Below are 24,779 nucleotides of genomic sequence, written 5' to 3'. Positions count from 1 at the left end.
CTGGGGGGTCGTCTGTGGATACTGTCTTTATTCTTCCTTTAAATTATAAAATGTTCTTGTCATCAGCATAATAAAGAAGCCTTAGCAGGTCGGATGTGTAAAGAGGTGCTGAAGCTGTAGAAACATAGGGGGTTTTAGAAGTAACGGGGGAAAGCTTTTAGAATCGCTCTTGTTCACTCAGGGTAAATTTTAAAATATCATTTAGCTTCAGGAAATGTACAACACAAGGAAAATTATAGTAGCAGTTCCTAACTTTAATTTTCTCATAAGTCTTCCCAAGTCTGAATGAAACATGATGAGAGAAAGGTACACGGCTGCCTGCAGAAAAGGAGCTTTTAATTCTATAACTTTTTTAAAAAATCATTTCAATTCGACCAGCTATTTAAATAAATAAAGAATGTGGCATCTGCTCTCAGGGTACACAGTATGTAATCTTTCTACTAGTTTTTGTCCTTTCTGTTGGCAGCATAAAATGGTTCACCAGTATAAAACTCTGCTGGGGCTTGTGAGACCTTCTGGTAGAAGAAGTTGGGATGTCAGTAAGCAGGCCTAGTTGATGAGCTGTGAAGATACAGTCCGCTGGTTTTGATTACAGAGGTGGCTAGGGTATTTTTTTTTCATGCCTGGTTTCATGGTTTGCTCAACTGTGAGAAATTGTGCATTGCTTGTATCCCAAGTAAGTATGTTGGATGCCTCCAGACAGAAAGTTGGGAAATTTTTCCCCACCTTCAGTGTATAAAAGGCAGTGTAGGAGAGTTTGTGATTAAGGCTCAGTAAGATAGTACTTCAATGAAAGAACAATTTAAGGAAGAATGTGGTTCAAGATATGTCTGTCTAAGATAGGCAGTCAACAGATCAGTCTTTATAGGTCTGTATCTTTCAGGGCTAAGCTTTTTGAAGTAAGGATTTATGCTCCCACAGTTTCAAAAAGAAATTTCATTCCCTCAAATATATTGATGTTCATAACTTTGTACAGTAGAAGTCACCTCAGGGCAGACTATTCATTGGCAAATGACCATCATAACAGTCTTGGGCTTTTGAGATCTCAGTGGCTGCTAACCATGGTCAAAGCCTTGGCTGCTGCTGAAGACTACACTGTTTAAGAGAGTTTGTGCTATGATGACTGTAAGGGCTCACCTGATACCAAAGTGGCATTAATTTAACTTAAAATATTTTGAAAAAACAAGTTAGTTTTCTATCTTGGTCACTTCTTACGCTGGTTTAGTTTAAACAAACCTGAGTGGCTTAAAACTAAAATAAACTTTGTTGCACACCAACGTACTTTAATACTGTTATTGGAAGGGATGAACTGTTTACATGAGAGCAAAATTTTGCTTTCTTCTTTGCTTTTGACAATAGGCAAAGTAAATGATGTTGATGTTATGCAAAAAATATTTTTATTTTTCTACTTGACAGAATAATAACCATAAAACCCTCTAAATGTATATCACTTCAAGGTAATAATACAGTGGGAGATTGTATAGAGAGTAGCTCTGAAATTTCACTAACTAGCTGAAGCCTTGCTCATTTGCCAGAGTCACTTTAATGCATATTTGCTTTGCAATTGAGTGTTGTGATCAAAGCACTGGTACACATATCTGTGCCTTGCAGTTAGGGCTCTGATGACAGTGAATATACTGCTTGCAGGTTTCAGCAGGTTTTGGGGAACTTGAGGTGCTAGTCAGGGGGACCTTTACAGGCTGAGAAAGATAGGCTGGCAGAAACTTAAGTTCAGCATTTGCAGGACTTGCGGAGTCCTGCACTTGGAACAGAATAATGTCATGCAATGGCACAGGCCTGGCTGCTGGTCAGATGGAAAATGACTCCACAGAGAAAAAAAAACAAAGGACCTAGGGTCCTATACTAGCTGAGTCCAAGTCACTATCGTGCCCTTCCAAGGAAGAGGGCCAGCCCCATACTGGGCTGTGCTAACGACAGTGTAGCCAGCAGGCTACCTCTGTTCAGCACTTGCAAAGGCTGCATCTGGATTACTGTGTCTGGCTGTTGATTCCCCAGTAGGAAAAAGCTAATATACTAGAGTGAGTCCCCTGGTAGGATTAGCAGGCTGAAGTACATGATGCACAAGGAGAATCTGATAGAACTGGGGTTTTATTGCTCTCCTCAGCTAAAAGGAAGGTATGGAGGAGACAGAGCTAGACTCTTGTCAGAAGTGCATGGTAGGATGAGAGGCAGCAGATGCAGGTGACAATAGGAGAAATTCTGATTAGGTATTAGGAAAATTTTTCCATCACAACAATAGTGAAGCTCTGGAACAAGGACCCAGAGAGATGAGTCTCCATCCCTGGAGCTACTCTGAAGTTGACTGGACAAGGTCCTGGGCTGCCTGATCTAAGTCAGTCCTGCTTTGAGCAGGTGTTTGGACCAGCTAACCTGTAGAGGTCCCTTCTTATCATTTCAGTGGAGTTTCATGTGCTAAGCAAGAAAATATTATTGCTTCAATCTCACAATTATCTTTTTCTTGTCCTCTAGTAGTGTCCCACCTGCTGGTCAACATCTTCTGAGATTAGACTTTTAACTAGAAGGAAGAGAGAAATATCTCTCTGGGCTCAGTGGAGGCTTTTCTGTAATGCACAATGTCCTATGTGAAACACCTAAAGCATATTATTAGCTTGGATAGAAACTCCAGCAAAAGGCATTTGGAGAAGGATGTATGTCTGCAAATGCAGAATTGTCACTCTGATAAGTATTTAATACTCAAACTATACCTGTTTAGTTTACATCAGCCTGAAACTCTTATTGTGAATTCATGACTTGAAGAAAAAGGCATAAAATACCCTGATAAAAAAGCTTTATTGTTTCAGTTTATGTTTATGGCCTCAAGTTGCGCCAGGGGAGGTTTAGATTGGATGTGAGGAAAAATTTCTTTACTGAAAGAGTGGTTAAACATTGGAACAGGCTGCCCAGGGAAGTGGTTGAGTCACCATCCCTGGAAGTATTTAAAAGACGGGTAGATGAGGCGCTTAGGGACATGGTTTAGTGGGCATGGTGTTGTTGGGTTGACGGTTGGACTCGATGATCTTGGAGGTCTCTTCCAACCTTAATGATTCTATGATTCTATGATTCTAATTCAGAAAAGAAAGAGCTAAGTTACGATAGCATTAGCAATAGTGACTGTCTGCTTCCTGGGTTAATAGTCTCATTGGTTTTGATAGAGCTGCTTAAGGAGAAAAGGTTTAATATTGTCCAAGTTGGAAAATTAGTTCATACAGCTACTTGCTGAATGTATACTGATGCTAGAATCAAAGTAGTATAAATTCTGTTTTAATCTTTGTGTGTGTGTACTCATTTTCAGACTGCTGCGAGTGAAGAGAGAACATCTAGTCACGAGTTCCTTGTTGGACGTGTTTACAGGGGAGTGGAGACACTGGGAAAGGAACTTTTTATGTATTTTGATCAGAAAGCTTTGAGGTAAGAGGCGAGAAAAAGGCTTCCTATGCGTTCAGACTGTACGTTTTTGGGGGGGGGGTCATCTTGTTCTTGCTAATGTCAGTTTCGGAGATTTGAAAGTTAGTGTTACAGAGAAGCTTCTCAGCAGCCTCTCAGCAGTGCTGGCAATACTGGATGTAGTCACTTACATTTTCAGATAATTTATTGCTTTATTCTTAGTCTAAAATTCCATGTAAAGCTATCTGAAAAGGAGAGTTATTCTTTGAAATGCTTTGTTTCAAGCAGGAGATTGCATTTTCTAGGGACAAACCTCAGAGAAGTGCATGCAATTACAGTTACTTAATATCTTCCACTACAAAGTGTACTTGCAATTTCTTTTAACTTTCCTTAAGAAACTTAGACTGAAATTCTGTACTTAATTTTTAATGATTCAATTGGCCTGATAATAAACTCGTGTGAAAAAATTAACTTAAAATATTCTTAGCCAAACTTAAAATATTCTGTGTGTATACTTATGCTGCCTTTCTTTAAACAATATTAACAACTCCTTGGTTTGGAAGTATGGTTTGAAATTTGGCAGATGAATGGTTTGGGTATCGTAAAGGTAACTCATAACTTTCTAGTGAAACCATGTCTTCTAGACAAATGGTAAAACTGCCAAATCATTTTTTGTTCATGCTTTGCAGAGCTTATTAGGGGTTTGTTGGCATGTTGAGGATCTTGTCATATGCTTTAACCCCTTGGACATCTTCTTGTACTAGCCACCAAGGTTGTATTTGGAATCTAGTTTACTTTTTCTAGTTCAATATGCTTCTGTACTACAAAGTCAACTAAAAATAAATCTAACCAAATGCACAGTGTAATGGATTATTAAAATATCCCTTCTCATTCTTTATGATAATTAGTATAGAATACACAAGTAAGGCCCTTATATTTAATAGGTAAGGCTTGCATTTGTTGCTTTTCTTTTACCCTTCTACTTGCAACATAATTCTAATCTTTCTAAATCTTTAAAAGGGTAAACAACATCCCTTCTACATTAAGCATAGTCTTTGTCATCTAGTGACTGATCTTGAACAAAGGTGTAAGGTTGTGATTTTTGTTCATTTAAAACTCATAATATCAACAAATACCTTACAATTCTGTGACATAATATTTTGCCAGTGGCACTGCTGTTACAGGAGGGAGATGGAACTGAAAATGCCTGGCTGCGAGTACAACAGTTTACAGTGATTGCATACTGGATAAATAAAGGCAGTGATGTATTAGTAGTTAGCTGGAATGATGTGTAGACTGATCTTTGGTAGCAGGGGCCTGCTGGTTATCAGATATAGTGCTATATGCTTATTTCTCCTACTGCTAGAGAAACACGACTAGTCTTACAAGCACATACCAGTCTTTACATGGCAATCATACAAGTAACTAGTAGGACAGGACTGCCTATATGTTTAAAGCTACCTGTATTTGTGAAGGATAGGATTATGGTCCTAATCAGTTTCACTTGCTTTGTTCCAACCTTAATTAAATAGAAACAGAGAGGAAAAAGCAGTTTTAAAGAAAAAGATAAGTCAGTTATAAAGGAAGATTAAAAAAAAAAGTCAGGGGAGGTAACTGATACAGATGTTAGCCTTTTTTAAATGACTTGCATGTATTACGAGTTGATTGGATAAGCAAAGGAGTAAATTATACAATAAGAAAATATTGTTTCAACAGACTGAATGACATTATCAGAAGAAAAAAGCTATTACTAAGGAATGTAAGTAAGCATTTTGCAACAGTTCTCTTCAAAGAGAAAGAAAATGTGGCCAAGTTCTAGTATGAAAAATATAATCCTTTGACCCTGAAAGGTCTTATATAATTCTTAAGCTTTCTAGCCAATGCAATAGCTTATTGTACTTAATGAAAACAACCTTCAGTTATCGTTTGATAATAAGCTTAAGTTTCATCAATTCATCAGCTCTAGAAACTGTATTTAAGAAGTCCTTTTAGTCATGTCATTTATTTGATTGGAAACATTGTAGAAGTTATGCACAGGAAAGGTCTCCTCTACACAGGAGGCAGAAGTTACTTATTATCTGATAATGAAGATCTTCATTCTCTTGTTTTAAAAATGTATGTTGTGTATCTTAAAGATGTTGAGGGGAGGCAGAGGAAGGCTTCAGAAAATGCATCTTACAGCAGTCTAAGATTGGCTGCCAGGGTTGTTATTGGGAGAGGAAATAAGGAATATGCCTTCAGAGGTGTATTATTTCTTTATTAGAGCTAACTCTCAAATATAGGACTTTCTTGTCATGAGGAGGGTTACTGATATACAGATTCTGTACCTGTACATAGTTTCTCAATATAACAAAACCAGCTTTTCTCATCTGCTAAGCTTACCTGTAAAAAGCTGGTAGTCACACTGGAATAATGTTAGTCAGACATGTCTTGTGAAAGACTGGGCCATGAAGGGTAATTAACTCATTAAATGCTCCTGGATTTTCTCAAGTGGGAATGACTGCCTTGGTGGGAGAAGATAACCTGGCCATGAAATTGTTTTATGCAATTTGGCTACTGTTTGTCTGACTTGCAGATAAGGATGATACTTTTGAAGTGTTGCCATGTTGTGGATAGCAATTAGCAAATGAAGTTCAGTTCAATATATTTGCAATCCATGGTGGGCAGTAGAAGCCTTTTTTTTTTTAGGAGTACAAATGAGCAATGACACCTTCTGAAGAAATTAGTACTTCTACTTTCTGATGCCCATTTAAACAAGGACATTAGTCATTGAAGAAAGTCAAGGGTTTTTTTTCAATTTTGCCTTGAAATTCACTTAAATAATCAATGAAAGTTGAAAAAAATCTCTGATACTTGTAAGTTGTGCAGGAGAGACTTGCATGGACTGCATGTTTTGCCATGGAAGTGATAGTTATGTGAGAGAGGTTTTCCTGGGTTTAGTTTCCGTAGTGTGCTATTAATGTAAATTTGGAGTGATAAATGGTTTAGAGAAGTTTCTGAAAATTGATAATGCACATATGTTTGTGTGTGACTGAAAGCAGACAAAAATACCCTTACGAAAGAGAATTGTTGACTCCAAATCCCTTAAAGGAAAGACATCCACTGTCTTGACTGGAAATTACATCTTGGCCCTTAGAACTTGATAATGTGAATTGTCACTGTTTTACATCTCCATGTAATAGTTTGACTGTGCTGCTACTAATCTTTTATTTTTATGGGGAAAAATGTTTTAAATAAAAGCAGATCCTTACAATAGTGTGTAGCACTAAATAATTCTAAAACCTCACCTTTTTACTTTAAAACAACAAAAAATCATCAACTCCTTACTACTAGCTATCATTGAATAACAGATCCTAAGTTTAATTAGCATGGCTTTTCTATTTGTAATTAAAATGGGAAGATTTCTGTTTTGCCTTATTTCAGGACATCAAAGGTAATGAAACACATTGGAATTAAATTTTATAAATTTCTTAAGGCTTTTCAATGTAAGTGTGTAGCAATGACAATTTTTTTTTTCTCTAGTCATGAATTGACAAGTCATTAAGGTAGTTAATAGTTATGATTCTTAATGCTCCTTTTAAACAGTATACTGGAGCTTGGTAAATGAAACCATCAACTAATGTGAATGCTGTTTCTTTAAAAAGAACTTTCTGGAAGCATTTAGTGCATTACCATTTGGTAGCAAGATGCAAGAGTTTGGTTTAAAAAGAAATTTGACTTGTTAAGCCTGTGCAGTACTATTCATGGCACTTGAGAATTGGAAATGGCTACTGAAAATAAAAGTGACTGAAATAACTATATCACCTGAACTGACTTCTAAGAAGAGAGTTTTGGAAAGACACAGGTTTTTAAAAATTGAAAAAAATTAATGAATAAATGCTATGAGGAAGTTACATAAAGAGTTTACGTTAAGACTATGCTTAATGAAATGTTGTCTTAACCTATCTGTAAATATTTTAAATCCCCATCCTTCCTGAAATGTAACAAAGAGGGGTTAAAAGGAAATATACACCTGATGTTGTGTTTCTTTGGTCATTTGTGTAGTTTAATCTGTTAAATCTTTTTGTAGCTACAAAATAATTCACCTCTTCTGATATACAATGTTTAGAAGTATGACACTCCCTCTGTCTTAAGGATTTTTAGGACTTGAATGTAGCAGGTGAATTTGTAATAAATAAAATGCATGAGACCATACTCAAACTTGTCCTTTGCTCAAGTATACTAGCTCCCAGTAGAATATATTATAAAATGTAAGACCTCTTAAAGCATTAGTGATCTGTAAAAGGAATGCTTGAAAGAGTCTGTTCCACTCCTTTGCCATCTGTGCATTTTTCAGTTTATTTCTTTTATTAATTTTTAATTGACCTGCAGGTTTCGCCTTGGTTGTAGGCAAAGAAAAGCAGAAAACAACATATGGCAGATGCTAATTACTTTGTTTATGGCATTATTGGAAGTAGCTTTGATATGATAACAGTGTTGGCAATATGGGGACTGAAATCTTTCCTTTCATATCAGGTGACTTCTGCCTGATTTAACAGAAAATTGTCTGGTAAAGTAGCCTCACTTCTTTCAGCCACCCTGAGGACTTAAGAACCTATGTTGGAAGACCAGCATGTCAAGTGAAAAAATACTAAGCGTGGTACACTAGAAAAGTGTGTTACTTAATGATCAGGTTTGACTTCTGTATAATGAATTATGAAGACCACTGGAAAACTGCTATGTTTTGGAGTGGTTTTGACTTGGGGAGGGTTCTCCTCTGGGAATTGAGCACTATGTAAGCAAGTAGTTTGTTGCCGTGTTACTCTTAATGACCAGAATTAATGTACGTACATACTGACTTGGTTAGGTAAGAATAGTTTATAACTTCAAAAAATAGACTAGTGTAATGCTTGGAAACATTGTTAAGATAAAATACGCATAAGAACTCTCTTTCTCTCTGAGGATTCACTTCGGTATGAACGGTTCCATGCGCATTAATCCTGATGGAAGCAAAGACAGAAATGGAGCACTACCAGTTCTGGAGATACAGCTTACAGAGGATACTGTTTGTTTTTTTGAGGCGACAGTAGAGTATAGGTAAAGCAGAAACTAACCAAATTAAACACAACTTGCTTATTTCTTTTTATAACATTCTTTTAAGAACATAGTGAAAAATCACACACATTGTTAAGTGCTTGGAGGCCATCATAGACACAAAGAAATAAAACAAAACTTTCTAAACATATCGTATTTATTGGTATGGTAACTTAATTTTGATACTTTTGTATCAGTTTACATACAGTTAAAGTAGTTCTATGCCATAGTCTTATTAGATAGTGTCAAGACTGGGAATGAAAGTTGGATTTAATTCCATCCTTAGATCTGAATGCTGAACCCCATTGCTCCTTTAATTTCCACGCAAGTCTCACTTCCTTAACAAGAATAAGGACCTGTGATGATTATTGGTTTCAAATTTTTATGCTCCCAAGGTTTTGTTTTTATTTTTGTTTTCTTTTTTGAAGCAAATTGGTATAATTGTTCTAATGGACATTGAGTGGATGGTTTTGTCCATCAGCATTATACTTCTCACTGCTGATAAAAATAACATAGCAAGCTTGATTTTAAAGCATTTGACGCTCTTGGGTGAAAAGGAGCATGTAAATTCAAGTAACATATATGCATATTTAATATTACAAAACATAAAAGCTTATGTAAGCCTGAGACTTCTTGTACTGTATTATTTTCTTAAACCTTGATTTTAGTAGGTTAAGCATAATCGTTTGAAAATATCTTTGTTGTCATGTTGTAATTACTGGACCATGTAACTATACAGTTAGTTATGTTTGGTCCAAACACATGGTCTTTCCATGTTGGACATAGTTTTAAAGCAAGGACCTGGCAATTATTTTTCAAACTAATATGAACAAAATGAGAATGATTTCTTGTATGTTGGACCAGATACATGTTCCATGCATGTATCATTGACCTGTTTTGGGGAGGGCTGGTTAATGTAATTTCTGTGCCTCTTCCTGTCACTGGTATTTTCATTGTTTCTGTTATCTGCATATAATGTTCTATTATACTTTCATGTGTTGTTTTTAAAACCATGATGCTATATTAGCATATAATTAAAATAAAAATAACTCTTAATGTATTTTTTTCTTCCAGAAATGCAGCTGAGAGTGAGCGGAAGGTGAGAATGATGGAAAGCTTGGATGTCTGTTCTCCGAAGTTTAGCTTCTTAAGAGCAGAAAGTGAGATTAAGCAGCAGAAAACCCGCATGTTGTGTGATGTGTTACTGGATCAAGCAGTATTACCTGGAGTGGGAAATATCATAAAAAATGAAGCACTGTTTGACAGTGGTCTTCATCCAGCTGTTAAGGTGGGTGAAATGTCTCAAGATTGTTTTTAATGACACCAAAGTATTAAGAATGTAAATATGTATTTATATAACATTTTGTCATCTTCTTACCTTTGTTTTATCATCTGTCATGTCTTAAGTTATTCTAAGACACTAAATTAATGTTTTGTCATTATAACTGGAGATGTTTGTCGTGGCATTCCTTGGAACCTGTTGCTGCTACTCCTGCCTCAGAGTGGACATATTTTGTGGGGCTAAGCCTTCTCTCTTACAACTTGAAACCTCTCCTTAGTAGGGAATTCATTTAACTTTCAAATCCTGACTTTGCCTGGCATCCTGTTGTGCTACCATTAAGTTGTCAGTGTATAAATAAAGGAAAGTGAAGAGTGCTCAGGTTTTCTTTGTTCAGTTACTACCCAAAATAGTTTGTGGTAGAGTTGATTATTTTTGCAGCTGCTTCTTCCGCTTCCTGTCCTGCTAGCTGGCATTATTTGCTTTTCTACCATTATTTACCATACTTTTTTTTGGTTAAGATCCTCAAGCATGCATCTCCAAGCTTTGGCTGAAAAGATGTTTGATGTTTGCAAAACAGATTGAGATTACATAGAATGTAAAGGAAAGCTAGTGAAGATAGTAACTGAAATGTTTTTTAAACATAGTATTTCTGAAAGTTTTTCATAGGATCAGTCTGGATTTTAATTGTATCTGCAGTGTGAGTTGGGAGAGGAAAGAAAAATGTGACTTAATTTTGAGTTCTTAACAGAAATGTGTTTGGCTGATACATTTCTCTAATTGTGATGCCTTTGGCTCAAGTATTCTTCCTGAAGATCTCTCGCAGGAAAGAGCCTCTGATGATAGGTAGGTCATATCATAATCCACAAGGAAATTAAGAGGGAACTAAGAGTTGTTAACTCCACGTGATTCTTGTGATCAGGAACTCTTAGGTCAATATAGAGGAAAACAACTGAAATTTTTACCTAATGTTTTACGTGGATGAGGCAAAGTACATTGACATTCACACAATGAGTTTGTGTAATATAGAATGTGAAACTGTACTGTTTTAATGAGATGATATATATCATGTGAAGTCAGAATTATAACAGGAAGCAATGCAATTCCACATCAGCTGAAGGTGTTCAAAGTGCCTCTGCGTTATAGGTACTTCTGCTGTTGTCCCTTAGCATTGTAATAGTCTAAAAATCACTCTTGTCTTATTTACAGGTTTGCCAACTGACAGATGAGCATATATGTCACTTGGTGAAAATGACACGCGATTTTACCCTGCTTTTTTATAAGGTATGTTTCGGAGAAACCTCCAAAACTTGACTCTGGCATGTTAGCTGTATGTGATCATCTAGTGAAAACAGTAAGAAGATGCAGCAGGACAAGTGTTTCCATGAATGGAATGCTGGTTCATGTGCTATTTATTAATTGTGAATTGTCAAATGATGGAAAGGTGGGGGAGTCTAGGCTGTAAGGATGTGCACAGCCTTGGCCCAGTTGCAGCAGAAGAGTTTGACAGATGCTGACTGAGGGCCAGTACAGTTTTGCTGTGCATGTGCTGTAACGTCACTCTGAACATGTCAGAATTGATGTAGGTTAAGCACACACTTATATATAAGATAACATAAAGTTCACTCCTCAAGCTGGGAACTAGAGGTTGCCCCAGGGAAGTATGAAGGTAAGTCATGTGGCTTCCTTTATAAAACTTGAAATAGCAAGTATATTTATTTGACTAAATAGATTGTAACTTCTAAAAACTTTTTTTTTCTAACTGAAACAACTTTTTGGTTGCTAAAGCAAAATAAATTCAAGCTTCTCCCTACCACCAGAACTTCACTAGGATTTCATTTCTTCCCCTGTAAACTCTGTAATTCCTGGATGCTCTTTAACTTTCCAAAATAGAAAAAGAGAGAATTTGAACTAATTCTTGTATGTTTTTCTTCTTTAAGCTGCATGCTGAGAAACGAACAGCAGCAGTGAAATTCTTGTGTGTCTCTTGCTATTCATGAAAGTCAAGTAGGTAGTGCTGCTAAAAATTATTTTTTTGGTAGCCTAGGAGGAGGGCACCTACCTTTCCTAATACCGTCTTTCAATCATAAAGGCTAAAAATGTAATTTGTTTAATGGTCTGCTTAAATGTCTGCTTTCCCCCAACCCACTGAAGAGTAGTTTAGTCTGTTGGCTAGGGAAATCGTTTTATTCTCCAAACTTCATAGTGAAGTCTACCAGTGAAGAGAGAGCATCCAGTTCTGCAACAAGTATAATACTAGGATATTTAAATGTCATGGGCTTTTAGACTGACAATAAACAAACAAGTTAAACTTTCTGTAGCTCAGTTTAGTCATTTTCAAAAGTTTTATAATCTATACTTAGCAAGTATTCACCAGTCAAGTGCTTTTAAAGGAGAGCTAGCACCCCCCCCAAGTCTCTTTAAGATAAAAACTGAATGAAAATAGGTTAATAAGAGGGGTAGTGCTTGATCTTTTTTTATAGACTGTTATAGAATGTTTGTAGTAATCGTACTGTATCTTTTGTAGTAACACCTTACAAATGCAAAGATGGGGAATCTTGTTTGTGTAAAAAGCTGTTGCTTTTGTTTGGTTTTTAAATAACTGGATGGGAGGAAACCACTAATAAGAAACTATCTGTAAACCTTGAGGAGAAAGCAAACTGCTTGTGAATATTCATGCAAATATATATTAGTAATTCCTTCTGATTGAATTACTGCACTGTACCCGCAAAAGCATTCTCATTCAGCGAGGCTGATGAATAAGAGCACAGCAGAAGCAAATATGCTGTGCTCAGACACCTGTATTTTGGGAAAACTCCAAGGGTCTTCATGCATTACGGAGCTAGAGCTATTGAGCCCTGCCAGAGCTGGGCTGGTATTGCTGGGCCAGCTGTGGTACCGTTTGAACTGTGCCCAGGGAACTGCAATTGTAGTGCAGAAACTCATGTGGCTCTGCAGACTTGGCTGCATCTCTACTGGGCTTTTCTTGTTTGTTTTGGTTTTTTTTTCCCCTGCAGTTTTAGCTGGGGTGTGTCTATGCTGACTCCATGTGAATTGTCTTATGAAATGTGCCTGCTTGTCAGCCCTCTGGAGGCTCTTTAGGTCACTGTGCCCTTTGGGCTTGTACTGTACTTAATTTAATATGACTTTGCCAGAATCTGGGGAGCTCGCCATACTGCCAGCTGGCTTTTCATGAGCCAACTTGTCTGGCGTGGCCAGCGCTAAGACGAAGCTGAGCAACTTTACTGGGCGCTACTCAACTCCTACAGAATCTCTGGAATATTTATGCATTGCACAGTTCTTTAGGTTTTGGGAAGGTTGATTAACACAAATTGTAGCATCAGGTCTGAGCTGGCTCTGTGATGTGGTTTTGGTTCTTTGTGGCGTGAGGGAAGGTGGTGTTGGTTTTGTGTTTTATGTTTGTTTTATTTTTGTTTTCTATGCTGCATTGATTTGAGCTCATCAGCTCTTTAAGTACACTCCTGCAGGTGCCAGGTCAAAGATGACTGGTGCTGAATCAGATCTCGCTGGTCCAGCAGAACTCAGGAAGTCCTTAGCATATATTTGCTTGCACCGTGCTAGTATGTTTTTTGTCTTGTGTCTTTTATTTCATTATGTGGAGAATTCCAGACACTTTTATACCCAATTTAAAGTCAATTCTTGTCATAAAAGAATATGAAATACAGATGATAGCCCTTATGAGTGTGCCTTAAAATGTCTTTATGTAGTCATTGAGCTGTCAGTTTACGTAGGTTTTTTTATTTTAGCTTCAGTTGAACTGTAAAGGGACTGACATAAAATTTATACTGGGTCTCTAACTTGGGTTTTAAACATGTTCTCTTTTAGTGCTGTAAAACTGGGTCTCCACTCTACAAACACTACAAAGTATACAAGCGCCCAACCTGTGGTCAGTGCAACGGGAAGATCACTGTGTGTCGTTTAGGAGAGAGTAACAGGATGACTTACTTCTGCTTTCAATGTCAAAAGACGGATCCCCAGCTTGTCAATGTTAGGTATGATGGTAACTTTATAACACTTTTAAGCATTGCTGTCCTCAAAGTGCTGTTACAGTAAGAGGACATCACTTCTCAAGTAGAATGGATCCTTGTGCATTTTATATCTAAATTCACTTGATTTTGCAAAAGAAAAATGTTTTGGCCATTGGTATTTAAAAATGGTTAAAAGCTTTGATTCTTTGATACAATTACTTTCAAAGGCCCCAACTGTTATGAAATAGCTATTACTCTAATCAAATGTAGGAATTACAAAACAATTCAGAGTCCTCAGAATTATTCAATGCTTCTGGAAAAATTGCCCCTTGTTCTTGGTGTTATCAACATAATAGGCTTGGATGTTTACACACAACTGAGTTGAATGGCATAAGGAAGGTAGGAATTTGTGTCTCTATTTCTCTTCATAGGATAGTCGCTTCAGTCCTGGAATATCTAAATAGCTGTGCATCTATGCAATTTTGTTCTGGCTGTAGAGTTACACTGAGGAAGACTAAAACTTCAGTAAATTCAGAGTGCAACAAATATTGTAGGGCTTAGGACTCTTTTTTTCTTCCTCGATTTGGAAAGCTTTTACTACAGGTGTTGCACAGAGACACTTTCATTTCCACATAAATTGTGCTAGCAGCAGCTTTTCTCCTTTTATTTTAGAAAAGCACAAAATGCATTTGATATCACAAAGGGTCAAAAAGTAAAAGTTCCAAAAGCACCTTATTCATTCTCTTACATACCTAAGTTATTCCTGAAAATTTTCATCTGAAGTTTCAGAATCTTGCCTTTTTATACTGAACTCTGTCAACCTAATAAAAGATACTGCTTTGCAAAGCAAACTTTGCCTTCATTAGAGTGTGTGTGTGTGTATATATATATTTTTTTTTTTAGATAAGATTTACAGAACACACAAATTCCTCTTCCACCTCCAACCTTCTTTCAAGATTCAGATGGCTGAAGGGATTTTGGTTAAAGCTTAAAAATCGCCTTTGAGTACACATCAAATATAGAAAATTCCAGCATGGAAGATAAATATTTCACATGCTGATAGCCCCAATCTGCTGTATTTTCAGAAAGGAATAATGAGAAATGTTTTGCAGAAGGGTAGGAAGACAGCAGTGTCCCATTGAGTCAGGTAACTAGAAAATGATGCAAGGAAAAAAAAATCTTTCTCTCTCTCTGTTCTAGAACAAGTATTGGTTTGGTTTTTTGTTGTTGTTATGGTGGTTTTTTTAAACAAATAATTAAACAGCAGTGTATTTCAGTGAAAAACGTGGTAATGGTAGCTATAAAATAAAGTCATTTCTTGTGCTGTCCTCATCCTAATGGTCAGGTCTTTGTGTTCTACTGCTTTTTTCTATTATGCAGAAACTGTTATCAAATAAACCACTTGAGCTAAACATACTTTTATCTGCCATTCCAAGCTTTTCACATTTGAAGACTGAAAGGAGCCCCTGTGATCAGACTGACTTGCTACTGATCACAAACTGTAGAATTTAAGCCAGTGGTTCTTGGGTCAAGTCAAGTAGCTTATGATTTTGCTCAACTGAAAAAATGAAAAAATTCCCATTATAAGTTACATTACCAAATTCAAATGTACCTTGAATCTTTAAAATACACTTTCCCCCCACATTTCATGTTTGGAAAAGGGGGAGGGGGGGGGACACCGATGGACTGGCGGGACAACACGGAATTAAACTCCAAAACATGACATGCTGAATATATTCAGTCTAGTAATGCATCTTTGATAGCTGAGTAGAACAATTGATCTAATAATGTGAAAATACCTAGTTTTAACACTTCTAGTTGGGCTGTCTTGTTATCTAGCCACAGTATTTCGGGGAATGCTGCTGTAACGTCTGTTCTACCTCTTGACAGCACAAGATCTCTGGTATGTCAGCAGTTCTCATTATCCTCCTTAGTTTTTCTGTTGTGTAAGAGATGTGCTAGGTAGTGGGTATCCCTACAATTATCTTAGAAATCTAGCCTGTTAAGGAGAGTGATAATTACGGAATAAGTGTTAGGTCTAAGGAGTGTCACAACAGTTCCCAAGTACAGCATTTGCATTATTAATTGCAGTGCTTAAATTTTTCGGATTAAAAATAGTCTCCAAAAAGTGCATAATTCCACAAAAATCCTTGACAACTTGTCAACCACAGTACTTAAAAATTTACATGCATATCTTAGTGAACAGGTAAGTTCAAGTTACATTTAACATTGTTGTGGTTTAACCTGGCAGGCAACTAAACACCACACAGCTGTTTGGGGGGGGTTGGGGGGGTGGGGAAGAAAACTTGTGGGTTGAGATAAACACAGTTTAATAGGTCAGAAAAGGAAGGGAAAACAATAATAATGATAAAAATATACAAAGCAAGTGATGCACAATGCAATTGCTCACCACCCGCTGACCGATGCCCAGCCAGTTCCCGAGCAGCAGTTTATGTACTGAGCATGATGGCAGATGGTATGGAATGTCCCTTTGGCCAGTTTGGGTCAGCTGTCCTGGCTGTGCCCCCTCCCAGCTTCTTGCTGGCAGAGCTTGAGGAGCTGAAAAGTCCTTGACTAGTGTAAGCACTGCTTAGCAACAACTAAAACATCGTTGTGTTATCAACATTGTTCTCATCCTAAATCCAAAACACAGCCCTGTACCAGCTACTAGGAAGAAAATCAACTCTATCCCAGCTGAAGCCAGGACAAACGTGCTAACAATGTTTGGATACCATAACAAAATTAGTCCTTGGTAACATGTAGTGTCTGTAAAACAGTAACTATGATTCTAAATCAGGGTATCAAATAGGAGGTATTATAATTTATAGGAAAATAAATAAAATTAAATCTATAGAGGTGTCTGGAGTACAGCTTTGGCTCACCAGTCACAGCTAGGACACTCCTGAACTCTTTCTGATGAGGAGAAAAAAAGTAAAAAAAGAAAATGAAAATCCTTAATTCTGAACAGGCTCCTAAGTGTTAAAAGGCTTTCCAGCAAATGGTGACACACAAGAATGACTTTCTAACTTCTAAGGTTTTCAGTTCTGTTGGCTGTTATGATAACAAAGTGGTCTAATTGGTATCATTTAAATGAGAGCAAAAAAATTTGTTTGCTAGATTGTGTGACTTTCTGTAGTTCGGCTTCTGAACAGTTCTTCATCCATTAATGCATTTGTTAGTAAGCGTTCTGTAGAAGGGATGGGGGCAAAGTACTGAAACAGCCTCCCTTTCTCGCCAAGTTTCTTGCTGCAATACCTGAAAATGGTAGGGAATTTGAGAGAGGCTGGGGCATTGTGCTGGAGAGTCCATCAGTTAATAATTAACTTTCTGTCCATTTTTGTTTACATATTTTAACTTGTATTACTTCTGCAGTATTGGGAAAGGTTTGCCCTTGAGGTAAAGAAGAAAAAAAAAAAAAAAAGAATCAAACTCTGACCATGACATGCTGTCCAAGCTGTGATAGGCAGGCATAACACTGTGTACTACTTGTTCTCTAGCCCTGTGCTTTCCTGCTCATAGTGGTGTAAGGCAATTTGTAGAAGAAACTTCACGGAAGACTAACATCATTCTTTTGTTTCACAGCAAACTGCCAACCAGAAATAGCCTAATTGGCTGGGCATATGGCAGGGGGTCATGTTCTAATGAACACGTAGCTCAGAAATCTGAAGAGGAGTGGACGTGTATGCGCTGTACCCTAATAAACAAGCCTTCTGCTGAAATTTGTGATGCCTGTTTGACTTCAAGGCCTGAAGGTATTGAAAGGTTGTCCAGAACCTGTACTGGGAAAGGGGGGAGGATTGTGGTTTTGATGCCATTTTTACAACGATACAACTGTAGAAGTGTCTCATTGTGAATCGTATTTATATAACTTTAGTTAACTTGAAGTCAGATTTTGGGGAAATCTTGCACAATCATGGAAACTGTCTTGTCTTAAACCCTAAAAGTGTTGTGTCTTGTCTTCCAGCTTTGTGTGCAGGTGGGATTCTATAGACAAGCCTATGCAGTGACCCTTTGTTTTTATTGTGGCAAGGAGTGAGGCAAAATGCCATTCTTTCAACTCTCCTTAAAATCATTAGAAGCTTGCAGCATATGCCTGATAGAGAAATTTCCAGGGGGCAGAAAAGTAATTATTGTTCTTTCATGTGAACAAAAGCCGTATATTTTGGTACCCTTTCCAGAAGGATGTCAGGTTTCTCAGGGGCTAGGTTTTTTCCTCTGAGTTCAGAGTAAGGATGATTCTGGACTTCTTACCTAAATTTGTTGTTTGTCTCCTACTGGAGCTTTTAATGCTGCTCTCTAGATCTGTTGGGCAGAAGCACCCGTGAATGAGACCTAGAAAGGGACAGGAAGGTGGAATGAGTAACATGCTAGCTTCTCTCCAGGTTTCTTTATAGAACTTCAGATATTAAGAAGGGACGAGTGAGGTAATGGACAGACTTTCCACTGAGACCTGTTTTCTATGTGAAGAGGAGCTTTGTATTCTTTTTCACTTTCTGTAGAAAATGTGAGTAAATTACTCTGTGGAGGGATTTACAGGAAGTTATTTGGATCAAGACTGTTGCACCAAAACATTTTGAATTGCTACACATATTCCAAGAAACAAAGTCTAGAGGTGTGCATGTGTGTAGCTTTTTAGGGATAAAGCTAATTCTATAACAATTCCATACTGAAACTTTTCTACCTCAAAAACTAATACTCCGCTTATTTCACATTGTGTAGTGAATTATTCAATGAAGTGGCTGAAATCTGTATGCCACAACTTATTTCTTTATTTTTCTAGCTCCAGTGCTGCAAAACTGAAAGAAAAGCTATTTGTAAACAATATACAGGCTTTTTGTATCTGAGAAGAATTAATGTTTTTACGTAGGCTCCAGGAGCTATTGTTAAAAGTTCACTGAATTTAAGTATATGACTCAAAGTATATATGCTGAAATTGGAATTAAGGATCACGTTCCCATAGCTTTTGACGGTACTTTGAGCCATACTTTCCAAAGTGCCCCCAAATTCCCAGCCAGTGAAGAAGTGACTTTATGGTACTGATCTCGGTTCTTATAAAACAAGTTCCAATGCTTTTTTAAAGTATTGCTTCATTCTAGTTACTCTTTTTATGAATGGAGTGATGTGTGTGAAGCTCTTATCTTACACTACCTAAAGTCCATTTCTTCATGCTAGAAATCAATAAAAGTGTGTCTTTGTGCATTACGTGACACTTGTTGCCAGCAGAGGCTAATCTTGCATAATTCTCCTGCAAAATCAGTTCCAGAAACCTGAAAGTTTTAATCTGTCCACAGACTCAGATTTACCAACTAACATTTATCCTGGAATTAATACTGTCAGCTGGACCTTAAAATATGTAACGGCATGTGCACAAATGCTTTATTTTAAGCTTTGTAACAAAATCCTGTTCCTTCTCCTGTACTCCTAAAGTTTCACTTGTTGAGCTGTATGCCATTACTGAAAACAGGCCTGGAATTGGAAGACATGTTTGGTAGAATACTGTTACAAAAATTCTTTTTAAAAAAAATAAGACTTATTTTTGCATTGTAGGAGTAGTATTCGAGATTTTTTTAAACATGGGTTTGCTTACCTCTCTCTTTTCAGACTTTAAGATTCCTTGCCTTCTCACTTTGTTAATTTTTTGTCTTTTACGTTGTTTCTAAAATTAACTACTGTCAGCAGAAATGTTTGCGTTTTTGAGGACAGAATACTTGGTACATAATGTTAGCTGCTGGCCATACAGCTGAAATAATTCATTCTGTAGACAGAGATAACTATTCACCATTACATCTCAATTTCCTTGCTCCTTTGCTAAGTACAAGGCCAAGCTCCTATTCTTCCTTAAACAAATCTGAATGCACTGGAACCAGTATGTTTCACTGTGCAGCAGTGGCAAAATGGACAGAGCCTAGAAACGAGTATTGTTCTGAGTAAACTGTAGGGAGTCTTACTTTGTTTCTGAGTAAGAATGCCTTTGGAGAGAGTGTGCCCTTGTGTATGCCTTATCTGCCATTTTTCTTCTGCTTAATTCCCTTTTCCTTGTATGGAAGGAAGATGTAGGAGGGAGACACTCGCTGGAGATGGTAGAAAAGAAAGGAGACTGTTCTTGAACACGCTGGCTTCACAGCTACTTAACAAAGATGGCACGTAGGGACCCCATGAAGTTTTTCTTTTCACCCTTTTCTCAGGAAAGATTACCTACAGACTCCTTATTTATTAAACTAGCGTTAATAGATTATGCCCACTCTTTTGGAATGATTATTGCCTGCTAGTCAGGCTTCTGATTATGTGAAGAAACATACTGTTGTTCATATCAGGAAATAAATGCAAAGTAAATGTCTGAACTGCTTGCTTCTGAAGCCTCTTACAGTAACGGATCAATCAGTTTGGATGCCCACAATGTTTGGAATGGACAGGAACCCTGAAATCACTAGAAAACCCAACAAACGAATATTTCTTTTTGTGTCAATAGTAAAACAATACTTTCAAAATGGATAATGAGTTGCTGCTGGAGGTACCATACCCTGCGATCTCCCAGTGCTGGGGTTATAAAAGGTTATTTTGAAAAATTTAAATATTTTAATCCCTGTATTTGAGCCAAATTCAGGTTTGCTTGGTTAATTCTCCAACGGCTTTCATTTACAGAGTACTATTCACATCTGGTCCTATTCAAGCAATAATAATGTTATCTTGAAATGCATGTTGTACGTGACCCCAAAAGTGCACGAGCTTTTTTTAGTGTAAGAAATTTGGTACTATATCTAACCCGTGACAGGTTTTGAGATCTTTCAAGACGGTATGGTAAACTTACTCTTTCACTCCCTGTATGATGACTTACGAATACAGATCAGAAATATGATGTATCACTCTACACGGGTGGATTATAACCAATAACTTATTTTTCCTTAGTTCCAAAGACAGAGACTGTTGAAGATTCTGCAGCCTTTAACATAAACTTAATGAAGTATCCTTGTAATGACTTCAGAAAACCAAGCACAGAAATAAAGATCAATAGGAAAGCTGCATTTGGAACTGCAACTCTTGTCTTAACAGATCTTGGTAACAAAGCTGTTTTGAGAAATGATACCCAAATATCCGATGGACACTCTCAGTGCGTTGCTCCAAAAAGCAATTGTAATCAAATCCAAAACAATGTCTACCAGTCGGGGGGAAGCACGGGCAAGGATTGCTCAACACACGTAACTGCTCTGACTTTGTCCTCCTGTCAGCAACCTCTCGCTTTCAAGCACATACAGAAGAAACAGAAAACTGATCATCTCCTCTCTGTTCACCAATACAGTATAGCAATCAGGTATGTATTCTAAGTCTTCTTATAATCCCAGAAACCAACTTTATCCCTGAAGATTAATGGAATACTGTGCTGTGCGGTTCAGACACTGTCATCTTTGGATTTCTGCCAGAGGTAACTTATTCTTGGGTAACTAAAATTACTCTCAGATTTCAAAAGCACTGAATGACCTAAGCTGTCACTGGAAAAGTCCTGATTTTGGCATCTGGTCAGTACTGCTTTTAACTAAACAGCTGTGGATAGTTGGCCTATTCCCATGGAATAGGACAGTATAGCACTAACAGGTCAACACGCACAGTTCTACCTAAGGACTTGTCTGATCTTACCGCTGTAGTAGCTATCTGCTTAGAGAGATCTTGAAGTCATTGTGAAAGATGACAAAAGGAAAGTAGCTGAATGAATATATTCTAATTAAAATTATTTGTCAGCTAGCAGTTTTCAACATTCTCCCATGATAAGAAGCTCTGTACGGGTACCTTAATGAACCTCCCATCACTATTTTCTCTTAACTTTCCTCCCCATCCTATATGCAACTACTTCAACGCTTTACCTATCCTGAATTTTTATTTACACAGCCCTATTCAGACAATCTATTGCCTAGTTAAGGGAAATGTGAGACCCCATTAGGGTTGTCAAGGAAAAGTTGGGCAGACATACACCACAGTAATGGGAGTGCAAGGTAGTATATTATGCAGGGTGAATGTGAAATATTAATGATATGCTACAAAATTCTTGGTCGTGTCTGTTCTGAAATACAGAAATTACTTCTTGCATTGTTGAAGCACCAGTTTTGAAACAGGATCTCACTGGCTAGCCAAGTTAGGCTGTATGAATATACTTTCTCCTTGCTGTCTCAGTAGCGAACTACAGAGAACTGAGGATGTAGGCAGGATAATTAAGAATACAGAGGAGTGCAAAGAAGAAATGAGACAGTATCAATCACAATAACAGGTAGTTACAGCAAGTTGTCAAATTAAATGTTTTTAAAAAAACCCAAAAACCAACAAAACCCAAAACCAAACACTTTGTAACAAAACTCAACAAAACTTCCTTGGTTTTTTTTTTTCTTTTGTTTTAATGAGGTGTTGGAAGAAAACTGCTGATGTCTTCAGGACTGCAATCTTCCAGGCATAAAAGAGAACATAGAATTCCTAAGCTGATAACTTTAAAAAGAATGAATTAATTAATCTTTTTTAACTGAGGTTTCATCACTGCTTTTCTGCTCTATAAATATATTGGACAGATACATTTCAGAGTATTAATCTCTTTCATGTTACTGTTTTTAAATAAAGCCTTGTGTATTGCATTCAGATAATCTCTGACTATCTCAATCACGAGGAAGAAGGAAACTTTATCCCATTCAGAGAACACTGTTCCATCCCCTCAGCTGGATTACTACTTGTCCGAGTATGATTTGGAGCATTACTGTAACTTTTTAGTGAAGAGGGTGGGAGTCTGTTCTGTGAAGCATACAAATATCTTCAACCTGGAGTAATTACTTGGTATTGGTCTTTTTCCCACTGAGAGCAGAATACTCTTTTAGAGTATGTTGGAATTTGGGGTCTGCGGTATAATAGCAGTGGTAATATTTATTTTGTTTTGTAGATTGATTTGAGTACTTTGAAATAATTTAAAACACGGGCTAATGCTGGGGAAAACTGGTATAATACCTGCAAGAAAAGCATGCGGTCTTGTCTATTCACTACTAGCAGTCATTCAGCTTTCAAGGTGCAATAGGGTGTATTAGAGAAGTAAGTTCTCTGGCCGTCATCGTGTGTGAAAGTACACTGAGTGAGCTATTGTAATGGTAGGAGAGAGTTCTTTGGCTGTGGTGTTGGTAATCCCTTTAACATTAAGCAGGAATCATTTTGTAACCTGTCGTTACAGCGCACCTCAAGCTAACAGGACAGATGATACTCGTATGTTAAGCGTGGGCCATCCTCGCTGCAGTAAACACAGCCATCTCTGCAGCCTCAGAGTTGTGAGAAAGGATGGAGAAAACAAGGGCAGGCAGTTTTATACCTGTCCTCTACCCAGAGAAACTCGATGCGACTACTTTCAAGTATGTATGAGACTTCAGGGCCTGTTTTCTAATAAGCACTTGTTCCTGCAGCCTCCTTGCCCCAGTAATCTGTAATTGTGGACAGATACGATCCATTTAAAGTTTGAGGTAATTTGAAATACTTTTGCACACTGAATTGAAACCAAGAGCATAATAGTAGTTATAAACTTACAGTTTTAGTTACTTCTCTCACTGCTGAGAAGGCACCTGCTTGTGCAAATGCTCTTAATCTGCTTCTGTGTGATGTAAAACGGAAATTTCAAACAGATTTGAAGGGACTTGCACAAGTCGTTTAGTTTAGCCTCTTGCTTGAAGAAGGCAACCTCTAGATCCTAGACATCAGCCATGTTGCTGTCTAGCCAAAATCCTGAAAACCTCCAAGGATGAAGATTCTGTAATCTGCCTGGGCAACTGCTCCCACTGCTGCGCTAATACCTAACCCGACCTCCCTAGCTGCAACTGGTGGCCGTTGCTCCTCACTATGAGTGTGTGTGACTGAGAAGAGTTTGACTCGATCACCTACCACCAGGTAGTTAATAGATGAACTCAAGACAGTAATGACTATAACGCCCTAATTTGAAGAAAACTATGTGTTAACAGCAATTAAAGTTACACTAGTTAAAGTGCGTGCAGTTACAATTAATGTTAAAAAAAAAATCTAAAATCAGTGTTCACAAAAGAGATCAAACTATGTTGACTACTAGGAAGAGTTTCTTCTAGGGCCTCCCCTGTAGATCTGTTTCTATTGCCAATTTTAAAATAAGGAATTCATAGCCATCAGGTATGCTACAACTGTGCCTAAAACCTGTTTCCTTTGGCAGTGGGCTGACTTGAGTTTTCCGTTTTGTAACCATGGCAAGCGATGTGTTATGAAGACTGTGTTGAAGATCGGTCCCAATAATGCAAAGAACTTTTTTGTGTGCCCTCTCGGGAAGGAAAAACAGTGTGGCTTTTTCCAATGGGCAGAAAATGGGCCAGGTATGCAGGTTATTCCTTGATGTCAAGGTTACAGTTACCTGCTCCTCAGGATGTCTTAAGTGCATACAACTTCCCTGGTCGTTTCCGGTTTGTTTTTGTTTGGTCTTTTTTCCTCTTCACTGGTTAATTAGTAAAATAGCTCTAACAACATAAAAAACTGCAGATCTGGAAAGAGTAATTTTACATAGTCCTATAAAAACTAAACACTGCTTGTATGCTGCATGCTATTTTGAAATAAACATCTAGCTTGCAATATTCTGTGACATACTGTTATATTTCTAATAAAAAAATTGAACTGTTTTTTCACGTAAATGTCTCTGAAGTTTGACAGCACTGCATACTTTCAAGCATGTGTGATTTACAGAATGGATAACTTAATCTAAATCACATTTTAAATTGGTAGACGTTTTCATAAGTGTAAACATGTATTTAATACAAGTGAATAAAAAGTCAATATACTTTTTTAATACCGCTTCATGCTTTATTTCCTCAGAGCTTAAAATGAAACAGCAATGGACTGTACACTTTAAATGTTACCATAGTTGTAATAATGTGTGACCTTGGTTAGATTTGGAAAACAAAGACAAAAACTGCCCTAAAATTAACACGAGACTGCAGTTTTCTTAATTACATATTTTAAATCCAGGTCTTAACATTTTATTCTAGTTGCTACTGAACTTCTTTTTC

At 37.3% G+C, this 24,779-nt stretch overlaps 1 protein-coding gene across 1 annotated transcript; it reads left to right on the top strand.

The window, feature by feature from the left end:
- Window positions 1-2,594: 2,594 nt before the first annotated feature.
- NEIL3 (nei endonuclease VIII-like 3 (E. coli)) lies at window positions 2,595-24,112 on the top strand. Its single transcript, XM_009330728.1, has 10 exons — window positions 2,595-2,669; window positions 3,314-3,429; window positions 8,347-8,481; window positions 9,553-9,766; window positions 10,967-11,041; window positions 13,604-13,770; window positions 17,329-17,498; window positions 20,653-21,055; window positions 22,940-23,114; window positions 23,936-24,112. Exons 1-10 carry the CDS (start codon window positions 2,595-2,597, stop codon window positions 24,110-24,112), a joined length of 1,707 nt encoding a protein of 568 aa, XP_009329003.1.
- Window positions 24,113-24,779: the final 667 nt, after the last annotated feature.

Source organism: Pygoscelis adeliae, unplaced genomic scaffold (genome assembly GCF_000699105.1).
Source record: "Pygoscelis adeliae isolate BGI_AS28 unplaced genomic scaffold, ASM69910v1 Scaffold167, whole genome shotgun sequence".
Lineage (NCBI taxonomy): Eukaryota > Metazoa > Chordata > Aves > Sphenisciformes > Spheniscidae > Pygoscelis > Pygoscelis adeliae.
Note: the sequence above shows the minus strand (reverse complement) of the source record. Positions and strands in the feature narration are given on the sequence as shown.

Excerpts from the sequence above, each read along its gene's own strand:
- NEIL3 (XM_009330728.1), top strand. The coding sequence starts at position 2,595 with ATGTCCTATGTGAAACACCTAAAGCATATTATTAGCTTGGATAGAAAC. Across the intron at positions 3,430-8,346 it reads TTTGATCAGAAAGCTTTGAG|GATTCACTTCGGTATGAACG; the intron begins GTAAGAGGCGAG and ends TTTCTCTCTGAG. Across the intron at positions 8,482-9,552 it reads GAGGCGACAGTAGAGTATAG|AAATGCAGCTGAGAGTGAGC; the intron begins GTAAAGCAGAAA and ends TTTTTCTTCCAG.